Source organism: Aristolochia californica, unplaced genomic scaffold, assembly GCF_029961685.1.
Source record: "Aristolochia californica isolate CCGP_79_NKW_82.1479 unplaced genomic scaffold, dmAriCali1.0.hap1 SCAF_12, whole genome shotgun sequence".
Taxonomy (NCBI): Eukaryota; Viridiplantae; Streptophyta; class Magnoliopsida; order Piperales; family Aristolochiaceae; genus Aristolochia; species Aristolochia californica.
This window is the reverse complement of record NW_027181793.1, coordinates 21,836,717-21,859,721: the sequence shown is the minus strand read 5'-3', so window position 1 is coordinate 21,859,721 and position 23,005 is coordinate 21,836,717. Positions and strand designations below refer to the sequence as shown.

Sequence of the window (23,005 nt, the reverse complement as noted above, 5' to 3'; positions counted from 1 at the left end):
ACAAGAGAATCTAGCTTTTAACATATAGAACTAAATAAAAACTGCCAAATTAAATTTCTAAATTTCAAGAGTTTGACACGTGCTCGTGTAGGTCGTGCCAGCCACAACAATGATTAGCAATGTTATTGCGAAAAAAAGGAGCTTACACATTATATGGAAAGATAATCTCAAAGGAAAGCTTAATCAATCCCAGTTCATTGCAAGGTAGGGTTTGTAGAAGAAAAAAAAATGTAGAACCTTAAGCTTATTGATGACAGAATTTGAGTCATTGGGGGTTTTCTATTGATTCAAAAATCACCTGAAAATTCATCAACCAAGTCACTAGCATCAAAAGGTTTGACAGCACCGGTGCCATTGGATGGTCCAACATGTTCATCAGGCTCCATGGTTTCCATGAAACAAGTCTGCTCTTTAAAGAAATCCACCATTGGAACCATCCTGCGGCTGTCATTGTTTCCAATCCTTTCTTCAACTGATGCCTGCTGAACCGAATGAGTCTCCTTGCCTTTGAGATCGTTGATCCCCTCCTCTAGTGCTTTGGCCTTGGCGTCGATCATCCTGGCCAAATCACAAAGATCTTGGCTGTTAAGATCATCAAGGCTTTTCCCACTGAGACACTGATATAAGAGGGTATCCAGGTGAAGGTCTTGGTTTCTATTCGCTATCTTCTTCGCTTGTTGGTCGAGTTTTTCAATCTGTTTCCTGAAAAACCCTTCCTGGTTCATCGTCCTCTTGATTTGATCCAACTTGGGAAGACACTCGAACTTTTCCAAAGTGCGGATGGCATCAGGGACGGACGGCCAGGTATCAGGATCTGGGTTGTCGGGATTGATCCCTACAATAGCTACCTCCACCCCACAGAGGGTGCTCAATTCGCTCACCTTCTTCAATAAACCCTTTGTCCTCTTCCTGCATGCCGCCCTCCTCGTGGAGTCGTTCAATATCCAAGCAAGCTTCACCTTCTTGCCTGCCATTAGTGGAGTAGGAAGAGGCAGATGATCTGCCCTTTGGAGTTTGAGGATTGTCTTGAATGGCTTGAAAGGTCGCTTGGCTGTGGCATTCACAGGAAATCAGGAGGGGGTAAGTATCAGCAGTAATCTTGAAAAGATGCCAACACCTGGCGTCGAGGTGTTCTAGAGTGGCCATTGGACTAGTTAATTGCGTAATAAATGGAGGTTTACTTTCTTTAGGCTAGAAAATCTGTCTCTGTACGTACATTTTCATGTAATGGAAACATAAAAGTTCAGTTATGCAAGCTGTTTCCTCGTTCAGAAAGCACGCGCGGAGACCAGTTAATCTCATGAGGACTACTTTCTTCTTTGATCATTTAGATTGGGAAGAGAGGTTGACTCTCGCAAGCTTACCTTTGTAGCCTTCTTATTGTTGGTTCTCGTCAGTTCAAGTTTAATTTCATAGTTTCATGAATTTGGAAAATAAAATCGATAAATTCCTATTTTTGCTTAAAGTAAACATATTAAAAATTTTCTTTATGACAAGTCCCAAAATTTATTTGCTTCAGATTTTGGTGATCAGACCTTCTCGATACATGTTTATACTGTTGGATGTTGAACTGAACAACATAAGAGGATGAACTAAATGAAAACTTTACATTTGTGTAAGGGTGGTATTTATACAATTTAAAATAGAGAAGATAAGATTTACATGATAAGATAAATACAACATGGGTTAAATCCAATGGGATCTTATCCGATAACTGAAGGAATTATGCTTATCCCCTATCATGCCCCCTCAGGATAGGCCACTTGTTAGAGAGACCAATCTTGTCTCGTAGCAACTGAAACTATGAATTTGGCAGAGGCTTTATAAGGAGATTTGTTTCGAGGGTTCTTGGAAGCAAAAGGATGGGAAGAGCAATGGCACTGGTAGAGGCTTGGGAGGACAAAATCGCATCATCCGATAAGAGTAGCGGCATTGGTATCAGCTGGGGCAGATAAAATCGCATCGTTCGATGAAGAGATGTGGAAGGGTAGCAACATTAGTAGCGGTTGGGCCGTACAATATCTTATCGTTCGTAGAAGAGATGTGGAAGAGCAGCGGCACTGGTAGCAATTGGGGTATACGAAATCACATTGTCCGGTGAAAAGATGTGGAAGAGCAGCGACACTGGTAGCAGCTGGGGTGGATGAAATCACATAGTTCAGTGAAGAGATGTGGATGGGTAGTGCACTAGTAGTGGTTGGGGCAGACGAAATTGCATTGTCCATAGAAAGAACAATGGTACTAGTAGTAGCTAGGGCTGACAAAATTGTCACATCCAGTAAAGAGATGTGGAAGGGCAGCGGATGGGGTGGACAAAATCACATCATCTGGGAAGAAGAGTTTATTTTTTTCGCACGTGCAACTTAACATGTTGCCCATGTACTTGCGTTGGACGAGGCATCGAGAGGAGAGGGAGCGAGGTGACAGGGGGGGGGGGGGGGGGGGGGGGGGGGGCGACAACAATGATGACGAAGGTGAAGCTCAATGGCGATGGCGACATTGGCGAAGGTAGAGGATGGTCTAGGTGCTTGTACCTTGTAGCTATTGGCTATAAGTCATAAGTGTTGGGCTGGTATTTATTATGCACGCAATAACATTACTATTTTTGTTATTTTTTTAAATTTATTTTATTTATTTCAGTTTTGTGGAGACTATGGTCGACAGCCGGTAAGGTGGACGGCAACAATGACGACGAAGTGAAGCTCAATGGGGATGGCGACATTGGCGAAGGTAGAGGATGGTCTAGGTGCTTGTACCTTATAGCTATTGGCTATAAGTCATAAGTGTTGGGCTAGTGTTTATTATGCACTCAATAACATTACTATTTTAGTTGTTTTTCTTTAATTTATTTTATTTATTTCAGTTTTAGGCCACATGGGTATTTTTGGAATATTTTTTATAGGGGTATTTTCGTAATATTTTATCTTAAACCTTGTAAGGGTGGACCCTATTTAAGGGGTAAGAGTAATGAGAAAGTCAAGCATTGATTTAGGTTAAAGAAGGGTTTTGAGTTCTCCTCAACGAGCTCAGGAGTGTGCATTTTCCTTAACGAACCTAGGTTTTCCAAGCTTCCATTTGGCTTGGCTTTCATCTTTCTCTTCTTCCTCCCTACGAATCCATGTGTTAGATCCGGGACCGTATCAAATGATATCAAAGCAGGAATACAATGAGCGATTCTTCGTTCCAAGAAAAATGTAGGGCAATACTCGATGTATTGGAAGAATTATTTGAGAAAATGCGTAGACCAGAAATTTTTACAAGGGAGCAACTCGCTGCTGCCGCAGAAAAGGTCAGACGACCTCAAATCTCCGAGCATGATATATGTACAGAAGAGGCAGCAGACGCTGTTTTGGACGGGCAAAAAGGCCAAGCACCAGGAATTTCTTCTAACATACATCACCACCAGGAATCTACCTTTCGACTTGGAGGGATTGGCGAACAGAACACAACAGCTAATAGACAAAGCTCACTTCCATGTACATCAAAGAACAATCATGAGGGTGACTTCGGAGTCCTGTAACACTTTACTTCTACCAAAAAATTGGAAGGAGAAATCAAACATCCCTGCTGTGGTAGATGCAACTCCTATGACAGGGTCAAGCAGCAACTAACTAGATTGGAGGGCCCTAGTGTTCTGCCACTTGCTGTCCAACGCTTGTAGTCCAAAACAACTGGCCAGCTCAACAACAGGGCAATTTCTGGGAACTACGTCTGCTATGGGAGGAATATTCCGAGGCAATGGTACAAGATGGATGACAGTGTGTATCTGAGCTGGATGGATGATAGCTGCCACAGATGCTACTTGGGGAGATGTGGAGATGTTTGGCACGCATCCCCACTGTCGACCTTAAGGACAAGCTCGTTCTTCAGGAGGGGTGTAATTTTATGAACCCAATAGTGGGCAGAGTCAGGCAGAGACACCATGGCTAAGGTTTTCAAGGACATGTTGCAATTTGCCAATGAGGCAACCGTTGGGGCAGATCCCACAAAGGTTGTTAATGTCGAAGCAAAAGTTACCAGTGGTGCCGGTGATAGTTCAATTTGTTGTTCTGTAACTTATTCATATTGGGGTATGTTATAGCAAGTGATGCAGGTAGTGTCACAAAAAAAATTCCTCTCTGGTTGGATGCTCCAGTTTTGTAAACCTTTTGCGTGTTTTTAATTGTCTAAGTCGTTTAGCTGACTTTAATGCATTTTTAATTCCAAGGTAAGGGCTCCATGTAGGGGTGGCATCGAATCAAGCTGAGCCCGAACCTGCCTATGTTCAAGTCGGACTTGATTTAAATATTTTGAACTCGAGCTTGAACCGAAGCTAGCCTCGAGCCTAAAATTGTAATCGAGCTCAAGCCCAAAAATTTTAACCAAGTTCAAGCTCCAACCTACATTTAAAATTTTGCATAAAATACATGTCAAATAAATTATATATAAAATTATGCATACATTTTACATAAAATTGGGCATAACCTCTGTATATTAACGCTACATAAAATTATCTATACACTAAGCATAAAATCATTCATAAAAACTGTATAATTATGCATAAATTTTATTCAATAATCAAACACAAAAAATTCCTTTGAAAAGCAAAGCTAGTTTCATCCATTTGTACTAAATTAGATCCTTCGGATTCAAGGACTAGAAAACCAGATCATTGAGATAGAGAAAAAATTTAAGAAAAATGCCCATTTTCATTTTTTCTTCGCAGCATGGATTCTTACAGCAGCAGTTGTGAAACGGTTCCAATCTGTTCTTCAGAAAAACTTGAGTGGAGTTAGCATTAAGAGATTACCTCAAAAAATAAGAGGAAACAAATACTAAAATTTTTGTGGAGAGGTTTTCTACATGAAGGTTTGGATTTTAGTTTTCCTACAACTTGTATAAAGCTGAAGCAAAATAGGAAAAAGAAAAACTTTGGTGTAAAAACTTATGAATCCCGCACTTTGTTTACAAGATATACGAAACCTAACAACCACAGTGACCAATCGCCTGCCAAATCCTATATATGATTTTCCTTTCCGCAAGGCTATTGGAACGCTTCAATGCAAAGGGAGAATAGAAAACGAAGGTTGTTGGTTATGTACAGAAAGCCCTTGGAGACGGATGGGAAAGAGACATGAGAGAAAAACAATTGAATGGCAATCCCTACCGTTGGAGACTTTGGAAGGCGAATCACAACAACGATTTTGGTCCCAGCTCCCTCTCCCTACTTCCAAGCTTTTCAACAAGTTTTGCCATCAACAACTGAGAACACCCATTTCTCCTCTATAATCGACAATGATGATTCTCATAAATAGATATATGTGTCCAGAAAATGGTGGAGAAATAGGGGAGGCGGCATAGGGATCATGTAAAGTTCTATGTCTAGACATGCTGATTCACACGACAAATTGAGGCTCTCCTACTACACTCTAGAAATGTCACTAATTAAGGAAAAGTGGTAAAATTCCATGTAGTTTTTTTTCTAAAATAATAAAAATGAAATAAATTAACTAACAGTATTCGATTCAAATAAATTTCAGAGAATTCATCTCCCATGATTTCCTACTAAATCAAACCACTAAAATTTTCAAAAAACCAGAACAACTCGCAATATACGGAAATCAACAAAGAATTAGATTCTAGATATTGTATGGAAACAAGAGAATCTAGCATTTAACGTATAGAACTAAATAAGAACTACCGAATTAAATTTCTAACTTTCAAGAGTTTGACACATGCTCGTCTAGGTCGTGCCAGCCACAACAATAATTAACAGCGTTATTGCGGAAAAAAGGAACTTACACATTTTATGGAAAGATAATCTCTAAGGAAAGCTTAATCAATCCCAGTTCATTGTAAGGTAGGGTTTGTAGAAGAAAAAAAAATGTAGAACCTCTAAATAGGTGGTTGTCATGAGTCCTTTTAGGGTCCATTCTCAACCTCCTGTTTTGGAGCCTCTAGAATTTTTTTGGTTTCAACATATCTCACCCAGTCGCTTACAAGTATTATTTTCAGGTCATTCATCTGACCTTAAGCTTATTGATGACAATTCTAGATTTGGATCATTGGGGGTTTTATATTGATTCAAAAATCACCTGAAAATTCATCAACCAAGTCGTCAGCATCAAATAGTTTCACAGCACCGGCGCCATTGGATGGTCCAACATGTTCATCAGTGTCCATGGTTTCCATGAAACAAGTCTGCTCTTTAAGAAACTCCATCATTGGAACCATCCTGCAGCTGTCATTGGTGCTTCCAATCCCTTCCTCAACTGATGCCTGCTGAACCGAATGAGTCTCCTTGCCTTTGAGATCGTTGAACCTCTCCTCTAGTGCATTGACCTTGGCGTCGATCATCCCGGCCAAATCACTAAGCTCTTGGCTGTTAAGATCATCAAGGCTTTTCCCACTGAGACATTGATACAAGAGGGTATCCAGGTGAAGCTCTTGGTTTCCACTCGCTATCTTCTTCGCTTGTTGGTCGAGTTTTTCAATCTTTTTCCTGAAAAACCTTCCTGGTTCATCGTCCTCTTGATTTGATCCAACTCGGGAAGAGACTTAAACTTTTCCAAAGTGCGGATAGCATCAGGGACGGACGGCCAGATATCAGGCTCTGGGTTGCTGGGGTTGATCGCTACAACAGCCACCTCCACCCCACAGAGGGTGCTCAATTCGCTCACCTTCTTCAGTAAACCCTTTGTCCTCTTCCTACATGCCACCCTCCTCGTAGAGTCGTTCAATATCCAAGCAAGCTTCACCTTCTTGCGTGCCATGAGTGGAGTAGGAAGAGGCAGATGATCTGCCGTTTCGAGTTTGAGGTTTGTCTTGAATGGTTTGAAAGGTTGCCTGTCTGTGGCATGCACAGGAAATCAGGAGGGGGTAAGTATCAGCATTAATCTTGAAAAGATGCCAACACCTGTTGTCGAGGTGTTCTAGAGTGGCCATTGGACTATTTAATTGCGTAATAAATGGAGGTTTACTTTCTTTAGGCTAGAAAATCTGTCTCTCTGTACATACATTTTTATGTAATGGAAACATTAAAGTTCAGTTATACAAGCTGTTGCCTCGTTCAGAAAGCACGCGCGGAGACCAGTTAATCTCATGAGGAGTACTTTCTTCTTTGGCCATTTAGAATGGGAAGAGAGGTTGACTCTGACAAGCTTACCTTTGTAGCCTTCTTATTGTTGGTTCTCGTCAGTTCAAATTTAATTTCATAGTTTCATGAATTTTGGAAAATAAAATCGACAAATTCCTGTTTTATCTTGAAGTAAACATATTAAAAAATTTCTTTATGACAAGTCCCAAAATTTATTTGCTTTAGAGTTTGGTGATCTAACCTTCTCGATACATGTTTATACTATTGGATGTTGAACTCAAACAATATAAGAGGATGAAGAACCACAACTTTACATTTGGGTAAGGGTGATATTTATACAATTTAGAAAGGAGAAGATAAGATTGACATGATAAGATAAATACAACATGGGATAAATCCAATGAGATCTTATCTGATAACTGAAGGAATTATGCTTATCCCTTATCATGCCGCCTCAAGATAGGCCACTTGTTAGAGAAACCAATCTTGTCTTGTAGCAATTGTTATCTTGGCACTGACTTTGTAAGGAGATTTGTTGCGATGGTTTTTGGAAGCAAAAGGATGGGAAGAGTACTGAAACTGATAGTCGGGAAGAGCAGTGGCACTGGTAGCGGCTTGGGCAGACAAAATTGCATCATCCGGTGAAGATCGGTGACACTAGTAGCTAGGGTTGGCTTTGAACTGAGCCGGCTCGCGAGCGGCTCAAGTTCGGCTCAGTGCCAACTCGATTCGATTCGTTATCTCTCGAGCTCAAGATCAGAAATTGGCTCATTTAAATTAACGAGCCGAGCTCGACCAGAGCCAGGTTTGGCTCACCGGCTCGTGAGCCTGCTTGTTAATTTAACAAGCGGCGATTCGGGAATCAGGGGGATTTGGAAAATTTTTGGGGGTCTCTCTCTGGACCGGGGGGGGTGGGGGGGGGGGGGGGGGGGGGGGGGGGGGGGGGGGGGCAGCTGTTCGCCCCTTTGGCCACAGCGCCAACCGCCCCCAGCCAGACAGACGCCGCACAAAACTCCTCGATATTCCTACTCTCTTCTCTCGTCACAGATTTATAGCCAAAATTGGTCGACCCCGCTGCCGCTGTTCGCCCCTTCAGCCACAGTGCCGACCACTTCCGTCTACCAAGGCCGCCACCCCCCCTTGCCACCCGTCTTGGCAGCACCGAGACAACCTAAGTTCAAGGAGAAAAATATTTTCCCCTTGGACGCGTCATCCCGCACACGTACATGCGCAGTGTCCGTACTCGCACGTGGACTTTCACAGGTGTGAGTTTCGCACGTGCGAATTTTTTTTATTAAGAAAAAAAAAAACTCTTCATCCTATCCGAATTATGTGATTCCATCCGCCCCAGCCACTGCCCTTCCTTCGGACGATGCAATTTTGTCCGCCTCAGCCACCTCTAGTGCCGCTGCTCTTCCACCGGACGAGGCAATTCCGTCCGCATTAATCGTTTCCAGTGCTGCTGCTCTTCCACCTGACGATGAAATTCTGTCCGCACCAGCCGCCTCCAATACAACTGCTCTTCCACCTGACGATAAAATTTTTTCAGCACCAACTGCCTCCCGTGCTGCTACTCTGCCACTTGACGATGAAGTAATTTTTATATTTTTAACGACATTAGGTAACTAGTAGTGGAAGAGTATTTTTTTATCCGACAATAACTAAATTTATTTTTTTGTTTTTTTCATAGGTGGAGATTTTGCTCATGCAGGGACGTATATTATTTTCTAGCATGAAGAGAAACAACTATAGTTTGTAAATTTATAATGGATTTATAGATTTTATTTGTGTGATTGTAAATTGATAGTAATATTTCATTTAATTTTGTTGTGTTTGATTATTGTATGGAATTTATTCATAATGTTATGCAGTATATGGAGTGTTTAGACTATTTTATGGAGTGTATAAACAATTTCATGGTGTTTATGGAATGTATAGACAATTTTATGGAGTGTTTATGAAGTGTTTATGCAGGTATTATGTATATAGATTATGTCTAATTTTAAGTAGTGGTCTTGCCGAATTTTATACGGGTATTATATACATAGATTATGCCCAATTTTAAGTAGAGGTCATGCCTAATCTTATACATGTATTATATATATAAATCATGCCCAATATCAGGCCAATGAGATCTTATCTGATAACTGAAGGAATTATGTTTATCCCTTATCATGCCGCCTCAAGATAGGCCACTTGTTAGAGAGACAGTCTTGTCTCGTAGCAATTGTTAACTTGGCACTGACGTTGTAAGGAGATTTGTTGTGATGGTTCTTGAAACCAAAAGAATGGGAAGAGTAGTGACACTGATAGTCGGGAAGAGCAGTGACACTGGTAGCGGCTTGGGCAAACATAATTGCATCATCCGGTGAAGAGCGGTGACACTAGTAGCTAGGGGTGCCTTCAAACTGAGCCGACTTGTGAGTGGCTCAAGTTCGGCTCGGTGCCAGCTAGGTTCGATTCGTTATCTCTAATGGGATTATTTTAAAATAACTTTCTCTAATCTTGGGTCATATGAAGCTCTTTATCTAGACATGATGAATGCAATAGTTATTAAGGACTCAATGGCACAACAAATTCAGGCTCATCATCTGGACACTAGAAACGTCACTGAAAAAGGCAATGTGGTGCTACTGTTTGGATGATAATTAATTAAGGCACAGTTTGTATAATAACATTAGTAAAAAAATGAAATAAACTAACAAATGACATTTAAGCTAGAAAAAATTTCAGAGAATTCTACTCCCATGATTTCCTGCTAAAACAAACAGATAAAAATTGTCACAATACCAGATCCAACTTGACAAGATTAAAAAATTAGCCGATCTTTTGATTATAGATATTGTATAGAACAAGAGAATCTTGCTTTGACATATAGAACTGAATAAGAACTACCAAATTGAATCCATACAATGGAAAACATACACAAGTTCTTATTCATTTGGAGACCAACTCTATTTAATTTCTTAAATAAAAAAATCATTAACCGACAATATACGGAAATCAACTGACAATTAGATTCTAGATATTGTATGGAAACAAGAGAACTACCGATTTAAATTTCTAACTTTCAAGAGTTTGACAGCAATAATTCACAACCTTATTGTGAAAAAAAAGGAGCTTACACAGTTTATGGAAATATAATCTCTAAGGAAAGCTTAATCAATCCCAGTTCAATGTAAGGTAGGGTTTTTAGAAGGAAAAAAAATGTAGAACCTCTAAATAGGTGGTTGTCATGAGTCCTTTTAGGGTCCAATCTCAGCCTCCTGTTTTGGAGCCTCTAGAATTTTTTGGTTTCAACATATCTCACCCAGTCGCTTACAAGTATTATTTTCAGGTCATTCATCTGACCTTAATCTTATTGATGACAATTCTAGATTTGGGTCATTGGGGGTTTTCTATTGATTCAAAAATCACCTGAAAATTCATCAACCAAGTCACTAGCATCAAAAGGTTTGACAGCACCGGTGCCATTGGATGGTCCAACTTGTTCATCAGGCTCCATGGTTTTCATGAAACAAGTCTGCTCTTTAAGGAACTCCACCATTGGAACCATCCTGCGGCTGTCATTGTTGCTTCCGATCCCTTCCTCAACTGATGCCTGCTGAACCGAATGAGTCTCCTTGCCTTTGAGATCGTTGATCCTCTCCTCTAGTGCATTGGCCTTTGCGAAAGTTATTTTAAAATAATCCCATTAGGGACCTGAGTTCATCCCCACAGAATAGAATAAGAAGAACTGGTGTGTATGCATTCTCTTGTCAATTGCTAAACGTAGGAGATTCCTGTAGGAGCAGTTTCATTCTACATAGGATGAAGAGTCAATTTTGTAAAATAGTCATGGAAACATATTAGAATGCATCATGTGAATGTATAGAGGAGCATAACCCCAATCGCTTTCTTATGTTCTCTCTCTAACACACCCTCCAACGGTCGAAGCCATGTTCAGGATAAGTTGTGATGAAATTTTCCTTGTCAAAGTTACAGGAAACCTTAATATGGTTTAGTACTAAGCTCGGCTTCTTTTGCTCGGAGAGAACCAGGGAGAAATGGGTTAAAAGGATGAGGAAGACTTTAAAAGGGAAGGAGAAATATGGCTCGATTGACACGGCGTGATCGCATCCAGCTCCAGAGGCATTCAAATGGGCTCCATCAAACCCGCCAAACGATGCATTCACCTTCCTCTTCAAGAACTTGGAAACTGATTTCAAGGCTCTGGATGTGATGCGTCGAAGCTTAAGAGTTATCAAACCGTGGTCATTCAAATGCCAGATGTGTTGTATGGCGTCCGGCCATGGTCATTTGCTCATGGAGGCTTGTCTATTGAAGATTCGCCGGAGTGTTCAAGGGTAGGACGACGATGGCAATGTCCGTGAGAGCTCCGGCAGCAAGATGGGTGTGGGGTAATGGAAAAAATGGCGGAGACGGCAGCTGTTTGGTGGATTCTGATGGCCATAGGAGAGAGCTTGGGTAGGGAGACGGCAGAAGGGCACAAATGGGAGAGCGTGGTTTAAGAGTTATTTAATCTATGTTTTAATTGCCTAAAAACCCTTATAATATGGCATACAAAAGCGATGGTGCTTAGGGTCATTGCCGAAATGCCCTGGGCGCTTTGCTCCAGAGCTAGGGTATAATACAAAAGCAAGGGTTCTTAGGCACATTGTGAAAGTGCCAGATATGGACGTGTAGATCCATATTAGCTTGATTTGTAACCGGCTCTTATATAAAGGTAGTTAAATATGTGTTTGACAATTCATTACTGAAATGGGAGGAATTTACGAATTGCGATTCCTCGTGAGTTGACTTGTTACCATATATTTTCTAACAAAAATACCTTTTACTCTAATTACTCTCCCCAGTTCTCCCTTTAGTTAGTTGATGATTACTCTTACTTACTTCAAACCTAAAAAAGCAGTCGTTAAGCCTTTTTGGGTCCCTTAACTTTCAATATTGCACTAATTACCTTAAAGATGAAGAAATTTGCTCTTTCTTTTTGGTATTTTAAGTTGGCTTTTGTACATTATTATGCATTGTTACAAAGTCTTGGACTCCGTTGCAATATCATGCAGTTCAATGGTACTAAGTTCATCACTAAATTATTTTATTTATTTTTATAGTTTAAAATATATGCTGAACTCAAATAGGCTCCATCTTGAACTCATTTAAATTTTAGAGCTCAAGTTCAAGCTCAATTTAAGGCTCGAGCTCACTGCTAAGCTTTGAAGTCTACAAGGTTAGGCCAAAGACAAACCTACAAGCTCGTCTTGACGCCACCCCTGGTCACGGTTACCTGTAAATACCGATAATGGTGTTCTCCTTGTCTCTCCAATGTTTCCTTAATGTCTGACTATAAAAAGGCTTTGTAAATTCTCTACAAAATCCAAGTTTCATATTTTCTACTTAAAATAACAACTTCTAATACCATCTAAAATGAACAAAAACTTCAAGCAATAGGCATATGATAACATTTTGTCATGACATATGACATGTTTTGTCATGAATAATTTCATACATTGAACCTATGAATTTTAACGATGAAAATTTTAGCAAAGAGAAGTGTAATATTTTTTAGTGTTACTTGTATCTTAATAACTTAATAGAAGTAATTTAGATTTGTAACTTCATCTAAGAGTTTGTGGATACTTCGTAATAACTATTAATCATTTTACATTGTAATAATTTTGTCGAATTTATGGAAAAAATAAATATTTCATTAACTTCATTAACCTATTATAATTAGAGTTCATGAACCTCTATTTATAATAGAGGAAGGTAGTAGAGTCCAATTACAATAAAACTACATTTGTTCTAATTACACCCAAACTCTAACACTTAAAGATAAGTCCTAGCATAATTAAATAACTCAATATAGATGAAAGACAAACATAACTCAAACTAGAACTCTTCTAGGACGTGACCATAAGATAAAGATGCCTTTGTGACTCCTTGATCTTCCAACTTATGCGATAAGGATGCCAACTCGTGGTAATCATGGTGGGTTCTACTTCTTATGTGCTTGGGCCCATCTTGTTGGCCTTCCTTGGTCCTGTGACCCATCTTATCATACTATTGGATATGTGAGCCTTCCTTGGTTGTGTGGGTTTGGACCTATCTTCCAACACTCCCCCTCAATCTGGGGGTGAGAGAACAACATGAACTCCCAACTTGCTGCAAATGATGTATAAAATATTTTTGTAAAAAATGGCACATCTTCCAATATGCCTTTATTTTCCAACACTCCCCCTCATGTTGTTGCGTCCTTCCATGAGGCTTTGCTGGCATTATATAAGTGAGAGTAAAATTCACTCATAGCAGGTAAGACATTGCTCCATACTCCAGTTCTAATACTGGATGTAGGGCACACTCCGGATCTATTCATAATAAATAGTTTTTTTGTATGTTATATATCAAACTCCTCCAAAACTTCTCCAATAGTGAATTGCCTACATGAATTTCAAATCTCCCAAGTTCTCCCACAGTGATTTAAAAACAGAGTCAAATCCTCAACAGGAGTAAGTCCATCAGGCAAAAGGAGTCTAATCCCATCAATTTATGGAAAATATTGGAAGAGAAGGAATGGAAAAATGCTCAACCCATCAATTTATGGAAAATATTAGACAAAAATATTTTAGAAGTGTTTATGAAACTTACTTTGATTCCATGAAAAAAATAATAAATGAAAATTAAGAAGAGATATGAAGAAGCAAGCTCAAATGACTTTGGATTTTGAGGATTTAGCTATTTATACTTACTCATGAGTCATGTACATGTACATATTACATGTCAAGATACATAACAACACATTGTGGAAAAGCTAAGATCTATCTCGATTCATCCTAGGAGTGTCATAATTTCATTTTATATGCTTCCTAATTGAGATGAGTAAGAGTTCTAACATGGATAAATCCACTAATGGACAAATTAAGCAAGTTGAGCAAAATAATTTCTTATTTAGACTCTTAGATAGAATCAAAAGCTAGCGAAATATCAAATATGCAATTTCCTTCTAAAATACTAGTTGAAATTTTCTTCTAAACAAAAACTCTAGATTCATTAATTAGACAATCACAAGATGTTGATAAGTATGAGGATAAAATTGACATTATCTCCTCATACACTTAACATTGCAACATTTCACTTTAACAAGTTTTATTAAATATCTAAAGATCACCATTCAAGATATGTAAGAAATATCTGGGTATACAATTTTATTGCCCTTCAAAAATCTTGTTCATAACTTTATTTCAAGACAATTAGATTTCAATTGTACCTTTTTTTCTCAGTATGACTATTTGGCCTTAACCTTGGAACTTCCACTCTCTTTTTCCATGGCCGGCAGAGCCACATCTCCTTCATATCCCATAAGAAAGTTAATTTTCTTCTCCACAACTTTTGTCTTCGCATCAATCCTCTTGCTGATATCATCAAGATCTGCAATGGTTAAGTCTTCAATGTTTCTTCCTCCAAGGTATTGGTACATGAGGTGATCAGTTTCAATCTCCTTATCTTTCTTCTCTAACCTCTCCAATTGTCGTTCAAATTTCTCATTGGATTGCCTATATAATCCTTCTTGATCTAACATTTTCTTACAATGATCACTCTGTGGAAGGCTTTGAAATTTGACGAAGGTGTCCGCTGCATCTCGGATAGAGGACCATACTTCCGGTTCTCCCTTGTAAGGGTTGTCAAGCACCACACTTACCCTCCACCCCGCAAAAGGGTGCTTAGTTCACTCACCTTCTTGATCAAGCCTCTCTTCCTCTTCATGAAAGTAGCCTTCCTTCTCACATAATTAGCAATCCAAGCAAGAGTGACCTTCTTACGAGCCATGGAAGGTGATGACAAGACGAGAGTAGGATGAATAGAAGAGCAATGTGACTTGAACTTCCATTGCTTTAGAATACTTCTCCTTTTTTTGTTTGTTGGGAATCATGTTATATATCAAACTCATCCAAAAATTTGAGACATCCTTGCCTACACGAATTCCAAACCTCCCAAGTGCTCCCATAGCTCATGAAAAAAGTTATTTTGCCAAAGGATTTCATTAAAAGCTAATAATTTCAATGCTTTGGTTTTAATATATGGTTTAAGTACTTGGTTTTTGGTTGGTGGAGGTTTGTTTACTGATTTTCATATCTTAATAGGCCCTAGTTTTCATATCATAATATGCCCTAACATTCATATTTGATTGATTGACATGAAAGTTTACCTACATTACTACCTTAGAGTTTTTAAATAGCTTTTAGTTAAATCTAATTAATTACAACTGTAGAATTGTTGGTGAATTAACCTTAGCGTTGGTTGTAATATTCTAGTTGAATTTGATTGTAATATTTGTCTATTAAGAGGCTTAATTATGATTTAATTAGATAATAAAATATCCTTCACTATTGTAAACTAATCAAGACTTATGTAAGCTGATCGAGAGTTACTAAAGATCTATTAATTGGGTCTAAGTGCTTGTACCTTGTAGCTATTGGCTATACGTCCCAAGTGCTGGGTTGGTGTTGTAAACCTTTCGCAAGTTTTTAGTTGTCTATGTTGATTAGCTGACTTTAATGCTTTTTTAATTCCAGGGTAAGGGCGTGTAGGGGTGGCATTGAATCAAGCCGAGCATGAACCTGCCTATGTTTGAGCCGGGTTTGATTTAAATATTTCGAACTCGAGCCTAGCCTTGAGCCTAAAATTGTACTTGAGCTCCAACCCAATAATTTTAACCGAGTTCGAGCTCCAACCTACATTTAAAATTTTGTATAAAATGCATGTCAAATAAATTGTATATAAAATTATGCATACATTTTACATAAAATTGGGCATAACCTCTATATATTAATGCTACATAAAACTATCTATACACTATGCATAAAATTATTTATAAAACTGCATAAATTATGCATAAATTTTATTCAATAATCACACACAAAAAATTTATTTGAAAAATAACTCTAGTTTTGTCCATTTGTACTAAATCAGATCGTTCTGATTCAAGGACTGGAAAACCGGATCATTGAGACAGAGAAAAAAATTAAGAAAAATTGTTTTGGATGACTTAATTGCATGCCCATTTTTGTTTTTTCTTCGGAGCATGGATTCATACAGCAACAATTGTGAAACACTACCAATCTGTTCTTTTGAAAAACTTGAGTGGAGTTAGCATTAAGAGAGTACCTCAAACAATAAGAGAAAACAAATACTAATGTTTTTGTGGAGAGGTTTTCTACGTGAGGGTTTGAGTTTTAATTTTCCTACAACTGGTATAAAGCTGTAGTAAATCAGGAAAAAGAAAAACTTTGGTGTAAAAATCTATGAATCTCGCACTTTGTTTACAGGATATACAAAACCTAATGACCACCGCGACTAGTCACATGCCAAAGCCTATGTATGATGGACCACTTTAATGCGAAGGGAGAATAGAGAACGAAGGCTACTGGTTACGTACAGAAAGCCCTTGGAGACAGATGGGAAAGAGAGATGAGACAAAAACCAATTCAACGACAACTGCTACCGCTGGAGAATTTGGATGGCGAATCACAATAATGGTTTTGGTCCCAGTTTCCTCTCCCTACTTCCAAGCTTCTCAACAAGCTTCGCCACCGGCAACTGAGAACACCCGTTTCTCTTCTATAATCGACAATGACGATTCTCAGAAACAGATATATGTGTCTAGAAAATGGAGGAGAAATAAGGAGGCGGCATAGGAACCCATTGCGACTCTGATGTTGTTGTCTCTCCCTTTTTTTAAGGGCCTGATGTTTCTATAACTTTGTCAAAAAACCCATGAAATAATTCGATATAAAAATTTCTTCTTTGATGCACAAACTTCATCTTTTGTGCTCCCCTATTCTTGAATATTTTGGTCACATAAACTCATCCACAACATATGGAATAAAATACCTCTTTCTTGTACTTCTTCTACTTCTCCCCCTCAAGTTGGGAGGTAATGGCGGTGATCCCTGCTTGAACCAAATATCATAGATGTAGCAATAATCCCAAATAACAGAGATGTATAAATAAGCCTTCAAACCAGGGAGAAGTGAGATATTTTCTTGATATATCAACTTAAAAAGTGACCCAAAACGCTGTACATAAATTTGGATTTTTCAATACAACAAAATACCAACATGACCTTTGATTCTTCCAATTCGAATATATCTTTAATTATAGATCAGATTGACATGAAATTTTCTTCGTCTAAAAATAAACTTAAATAAATTTCATCCAAGTATAATATATCTTCATAAAATATAATTATCAGAATATAAATAATCTGATACGTTTCGGTCTCTGTCATCTGGCCGAACTAAGTTCTGTTTCTCCTATTTTTCTAGAAAGCCCATTGAATCTTCCAAGATCAATATCTCCTTATAAAAAAATCATACCAAGAATTGGTTAAATAGGTCAAAAAATAGACTTACATACCTTTCTCTTGATATATAATTATCCATATAAAGTCTCTTTCTTGATAGCTTAAAATATTTCAGATGTTGAGGCTTTCGGCTGCCGCTCGAACCTCTTTTTTAATCTGAGCTTTGCTGCTTCAAATATCGATTTCTTTTTGTACATAACTCATATAAAAAATTGGTTGAATAGGTAAAAGAATAGACTTACATATATTTCTTTTGATATATATTTATCCATATAAAGTCTAGTTATTTATAGAAAAAAAATACCTCGGAATCTGAAGATTGTTGTTGCTGCTTGAACCTTTTCTTAATCTGACATTTGCTCATTCAAATATAGATATCTCTCTGTAGATTACTCCGATTGGAACAAATCATTCTTCATTGGAAAGTAGACTCAAATATATTTCTGTTAATATATAACTTGAAATATGAAAAACTACGTATAGAGGTGAAAATTGCAACAAAATCTACATGTGTACGGACTAAAAAAAATAACTACAAACCTAGACCTAGGGTTTAGGGTTTAGAGAAAAGGATCACATTATCTCCGTGAGTTGACCAAATCAACTCACAGAAACAGAACCTGCTCTGATACCATGTTGATTTTATGAAAAAATAAAATACTTCATTGACATCAATAACTTATTGTAATCAGAGTACATGAACCTCTATTTATAATAGAGGAAGGTAGTAGAGTCCAATTACAATAAAACTACATTTGTCCTAGTTACACCCAAACTCTAACACTTAAGGTAAGTCCTAACATAATTAGGTAACTCAATATTGATAAAAGACAAATATAACTTAAACTAAAACTCTTCTTGGTCGTGACCCTCAGATAAAGATACTTTTGTGAGTCCTTCTTGATCTTCCAATTGATGTGATAAGGATACCAACTCTTGGTAATCATTGTGGGTCCTACTTCTTATGGGTTTGGGCCCATCTTGTGGGCTTTCCTTGGTCATGTGGCCCATCTTATAATAATCTTAGATATGTGGGCCTTCCTTGGTCTTGTGGGTTTGAGATTATCTTCCAACACTCCCCCTCAAGCTGGGGGTGAGAGAACGACAAGAACTCCCAACTTGCTGCAAATGATGTATAAAATATTTTTATATAAAATGACACATCTTCCAATATGCCTTCATCTTCCAATACTTCCCCTCACGCTGTTGCCTCCTTCCATGAGGCCCTGTGGCATTATAAGTAAGAGTAAAAATCACTCCTAGCCGTATGCCATTGCTTCATACTCCAATCTTATTACTGGATGTAGGTCACACTCCATTGCTATCGGTAGTGTGTCTATCGGCATTGGTCTAAAGTGTCCACCACCATGTCCTTCCACAGGACAATGACTCTCAAGTGGTAGGAGACATAAAAGCTATTACAGGGGGGGGGGGGGGGGGGGGGGGGGGGGGGGGGGGGGGGGGGGGTAATAACATAGATGTAATCATAAATTCCTCCGTCATGGACTTTCAACCACAAATAATTTTCATCTTTTTGACAGGGATGAAGTTCCTCCATCATGGACTTCCAACCACAAATAATTTTCATCTTTTTGACAGGGATGAAGTTCCTCTGTCGTGGACTCCCAACCACAAACAATTTTGATCTTTTTGACGGGGTAAAATAAATAATGACATGAGGCCACCTCTTATTCAATAATAATGTCCCCAAAGAGACATAATAGCTGCAACTGAATATTACACGACCATCTTCCAACACATATAATACGAACAGTAAACTTTGTCAAAGAACCCATGAAATAATCCGATATAAAAATTTCTTCTTTGATGCACATGCTTCATCTTTTGTGCTCCCCCATTCTTGAATATTTTGGTCACATAAACTCATTCACAACATATGGAATAAAATACCTCTTTCTTGTACTTCTTCTACTTCTCCCCTTCAAGTTGGGAGGTAATGGCAATGTTCACTGCTTGAACCAAATATCATAGATGTAGCAATAATCCCAAATAATAGAGATGTATAAATAAGCCTTCAAACTAGGGAGAAGTGAGATATTTTTCTGATATATCAACTTAAAAATATACTCAAAACATTGCACATAAATTCGGATTTTTCAATACAACAGAATACCAACATGACCTTTGATTTTTCCAATTTGAATATATCTTTAATTATAGATCAGATTGACATGAATTTTCTTCCTCTGAAAATAAACTTAAATAAATTTAATCCAAGTGTAACATCTCTTCATAAAATATAATTATCAAAGGATAAATAAACTGGTAGGTTTCGGTCTCTGTCATCTGGCCGAACTAAGTTCTGTTTCTCCTGTCTTTCCAGAACGACCATTGAATCTTCCAAGATCAATATCTCCTAATAAAAAAATCATACCAAGAATTGGTTAAATAGGACAGAAAATAGACTTACATACCTTTCTCTTGTTATATAATTATTCATATAAAGTATTTTTCTTGATAGCTTAAAATACCTAGGAAGTTGAGGCTTTCTGCTACCACACGAACCTCTTTTTCAATCTGACCTTTGCTGCTTCAAATATAGATTTCTCTTTGTACATATCTCAGATAAAAAATTGGTTGAATATTTAAAATAATAGACTTACATATATTTCATTTGATATATATTTATCCATATAAAGTCTAGTTATTTATAGCAAAAAATACTTCTGAATCTGAAGATTGTTGTTGTTGTTCAAACCTTTTCGCAATCTGACCTTCGCTCATTCAAATATAGATATCTCTCTGTAGATAACTCCGATTGGAAAAAATCATTCTTCATTGGAAAGTAGACTCAAATATATTTCTGTTAATATATAACTTGAAATATTAAAAACTATGTATAGAGGTGAAAATCTCAACGAAATCTACGGGTGTAGGACTGAAAAAAAAAAACTACGAACCTAGACCTAGGGTTTAGGGTTTGGAGAAAAGGATCACATTACTTCCGTGAGTTGACCAAGTCAACTCATAGAACCTGCTCTAAAACCATGTTGAATTTATGGAAAGTGAAATACTTCATTGACATCAATAACTTGTTGTAATCAAAGTACCTGAACCTATTTATAAAAGAGGAAAGTAGTAGGGTCCAATTACAATAAAACTCCCCTTGTCCCAATTACACCCAAACTCTAACACTTAAGGTAAGTCCTAACATAATTAGGTAACTCAATATTGATAAAAGATAAATATAGCTTAAACTAAAACTCTTCTTAGTCGTGACCCTAAGATAAAGATACTTTTGTGAGTCCTTCTTGATCTTCCAATTAATGTGATAAGGATACCAGCTCTTGGTAATCATTGCGGGTCCTACTTCATATGGGTTTGGGCCCATCTTGTGGGCCTTCCTTTGTCGTGTGGGCTTGAGCTTATCTTCTAACAAGGTTTATCTTTATCGAAAGTTATAATAAACTCCAAAGGTTTAAATTAGATTATTGGAAAGTGATCTACATCCTAAAATGAAGTTCTAATACAATTACTTGTTCATTGAATTGTGTGCTCTATACATGCCCAATATTGTATAGGAATATATAATGGTTCATAATCTATAACATTTTATGTAAATTTCTAACTCCAATAAAAATAAAAAATAAAAACTTGGATGCTTGAATATCATTATGTTGTCTTGTTACACTCTTATATCTCTTGTAAGAGTAAGGTAAATTCCTAAGGTTAAGGCAAGTTTGATTAAAGTGATCAACATCCTAAAGTGAAAGCCCAGTACAACTACTTGCACATTAATTTGTGTGCTCTATAAATGCCCAATATCTTATAGTTATATTATACCTTGTTAGTATATGGTTCATAATCTTACAGAATATGTGTAGTCATATACCAGGCCATAAGTGCTCTACCCAAACTTTCACTATTATTGATGTAGTGAAATGTTGAGCACACGACTGCATGATATTGTATAGGAGTCCAAGACTTTGTAATAACGCATAATAATGTACAATAGTCAACTTAATAGACCATAAAGAAAGTGCAAATTTTTTCATCTTTATGGTAATTAGTGCAATATTGAAAGTTGAGGGACCCGAAAGGGCTTAACGACTGCTTATCTTTAATGTTTGAAGTCAATAGGAGCAATCATCAACTAACTAAAGAGGGAGTTGAGGAGAGTAATTAGAGTAAAGGGCATTTTCATAAGAAAATATAAGGTAACGAGTCAACTCACAAGGAATGGTAATTCATAAATTCCTCCAATTTCAGCAATGAATTGTCAAACTCATATTGAACAACAATTTTCTTGCTCATAAAATAAACACACCTCATAGAGTAGAAAATAAAAAAAAATCCAAAATCTCCTTCCGAGACCTATAAAACCACTTCTTTAATGAAATTACAAAATAAAGCTTATCCAAGAGAGATCTTTTTTTTTAGAAATAGGAGAAATTAAGTGTTTATTTGACATGGGATTTCATTTTATTTATACATAATTTATATAAATGAATAATATAAAAAAAAATCACTTTAACATGGACCCATACCTCTTAGATGAGCCCAGTTATAAATCAAGCTAATATGGACCTACACGTGTGAAATAGGACCCATAATTCTTCAAATTGGTAGACCCATAGTTTAATCTTTTAGATTGATTTGGTAATATATTATAAGATTTAAGGTATAAATAGGTATTTTAATAAATTACCTCTAAAATATGTCTTATAATATTATAATTATTTATTATGATACTGATAATACAAGGGTATATTTTAATAAGTTTAGTATTTTTATAATTCTACTTTTTAAGAGTTGTTTATAATTATTCTAGTATTTACCTTTAAATATTTGTTTACTTTGATTATAATTAGGAATTCTAGTATGTGTGCAACTGGTACTTAGGTAATTTAGTTTCATTATGATTCTCCGTCATTCCTTTATTATAATTAGAGGCCGAATGTAATCAAATTAAACAAGTCAATACATTATTTCTCTTTTCCATGAATTCAACTTGGTATCAGAGTAGATTCTATGAGTGACTCAGTCTACCCATAGAGATTATGTTATCTTTTTCTTATTTATCATCTCTATTAGTTTAGGTTTGTGTTATTCATTTCCTTTCTAATTAATTTTTTCTTGTCCCAGTATTATTTTTTTCCTTGTCATTCACATCTCCATAGTACACTTTGTATACTACAAATTATCTATTGACAAAACAAACTTTGAGTCTATTTTCCAATGTGAAAGGAATTTTATCCATCAAAGTTCTTTACAAAAATAAAATAACATTTGAATCAACCAAGGTTAGATAGCAGGAAAGGTTTAGGGTTTAGGGTTCAAGCAACAACAAATTGCTTAATTGTTCAAGGCATTTTACACTATCAAGAATGAGCATTTATATGAAGAATATAATCTCTATTTATGCTATCAAGAATGAGAATTTATATGGAAATTAAATCTCTATTTATATTATCAAGAAAGATAATTTATCTGGATTTTAAATCTCTACGAGTCTAGTTTCTAACCCAACAAATCATTTCTCAATTTGATGTCTTCAGAGAGAGAGATATAAATGTTAGAAGGCTCCTTCCTCAAAGATATTCCTT

The 23,005-nt window shown here is 37.1% G+C and overlaps 2 protein-coding genes across 2 annotated transcripts; both read right to left on the bottom strand.

Annotated features, from left to right (window-relative positions):
• Positions 1-287: 287 nt before the first annotated feature.
• On the bottom strand, positions 288-974 carry LOC137946713 (agamous-like MADS-box protein AGL80). The gene has a single exon (XM_068793027.1). It carries the CDS (start codon positions 972-974, stop codon positions 288-290), a length of 687 nt encoding a protein of 228 aa, XP_068649128.1.
• A 5,089-nt stretch (positions 975-6,063) lies between these two features.
• Positions 6,064-6,752, bottom strand: LOC137946712 (agamous-like MADS-box protein AGL90). Its single transcript, XM_068793026.1, has 2 exons — positions 6,526-6,752; positions 6,064-6,388 (listed from the first exon to the last, which is right to left on the bottom strand). Exons 1-2 carry the CDS (start codon positions 6,750-6,752, stop codon positions 6,064-6,066), a joined length of 552 nt encoding a protein of 183 aa, XP_068649127.1.
• Positions 6,753-23,005: the final 16,253 nt, after the last annotated feature.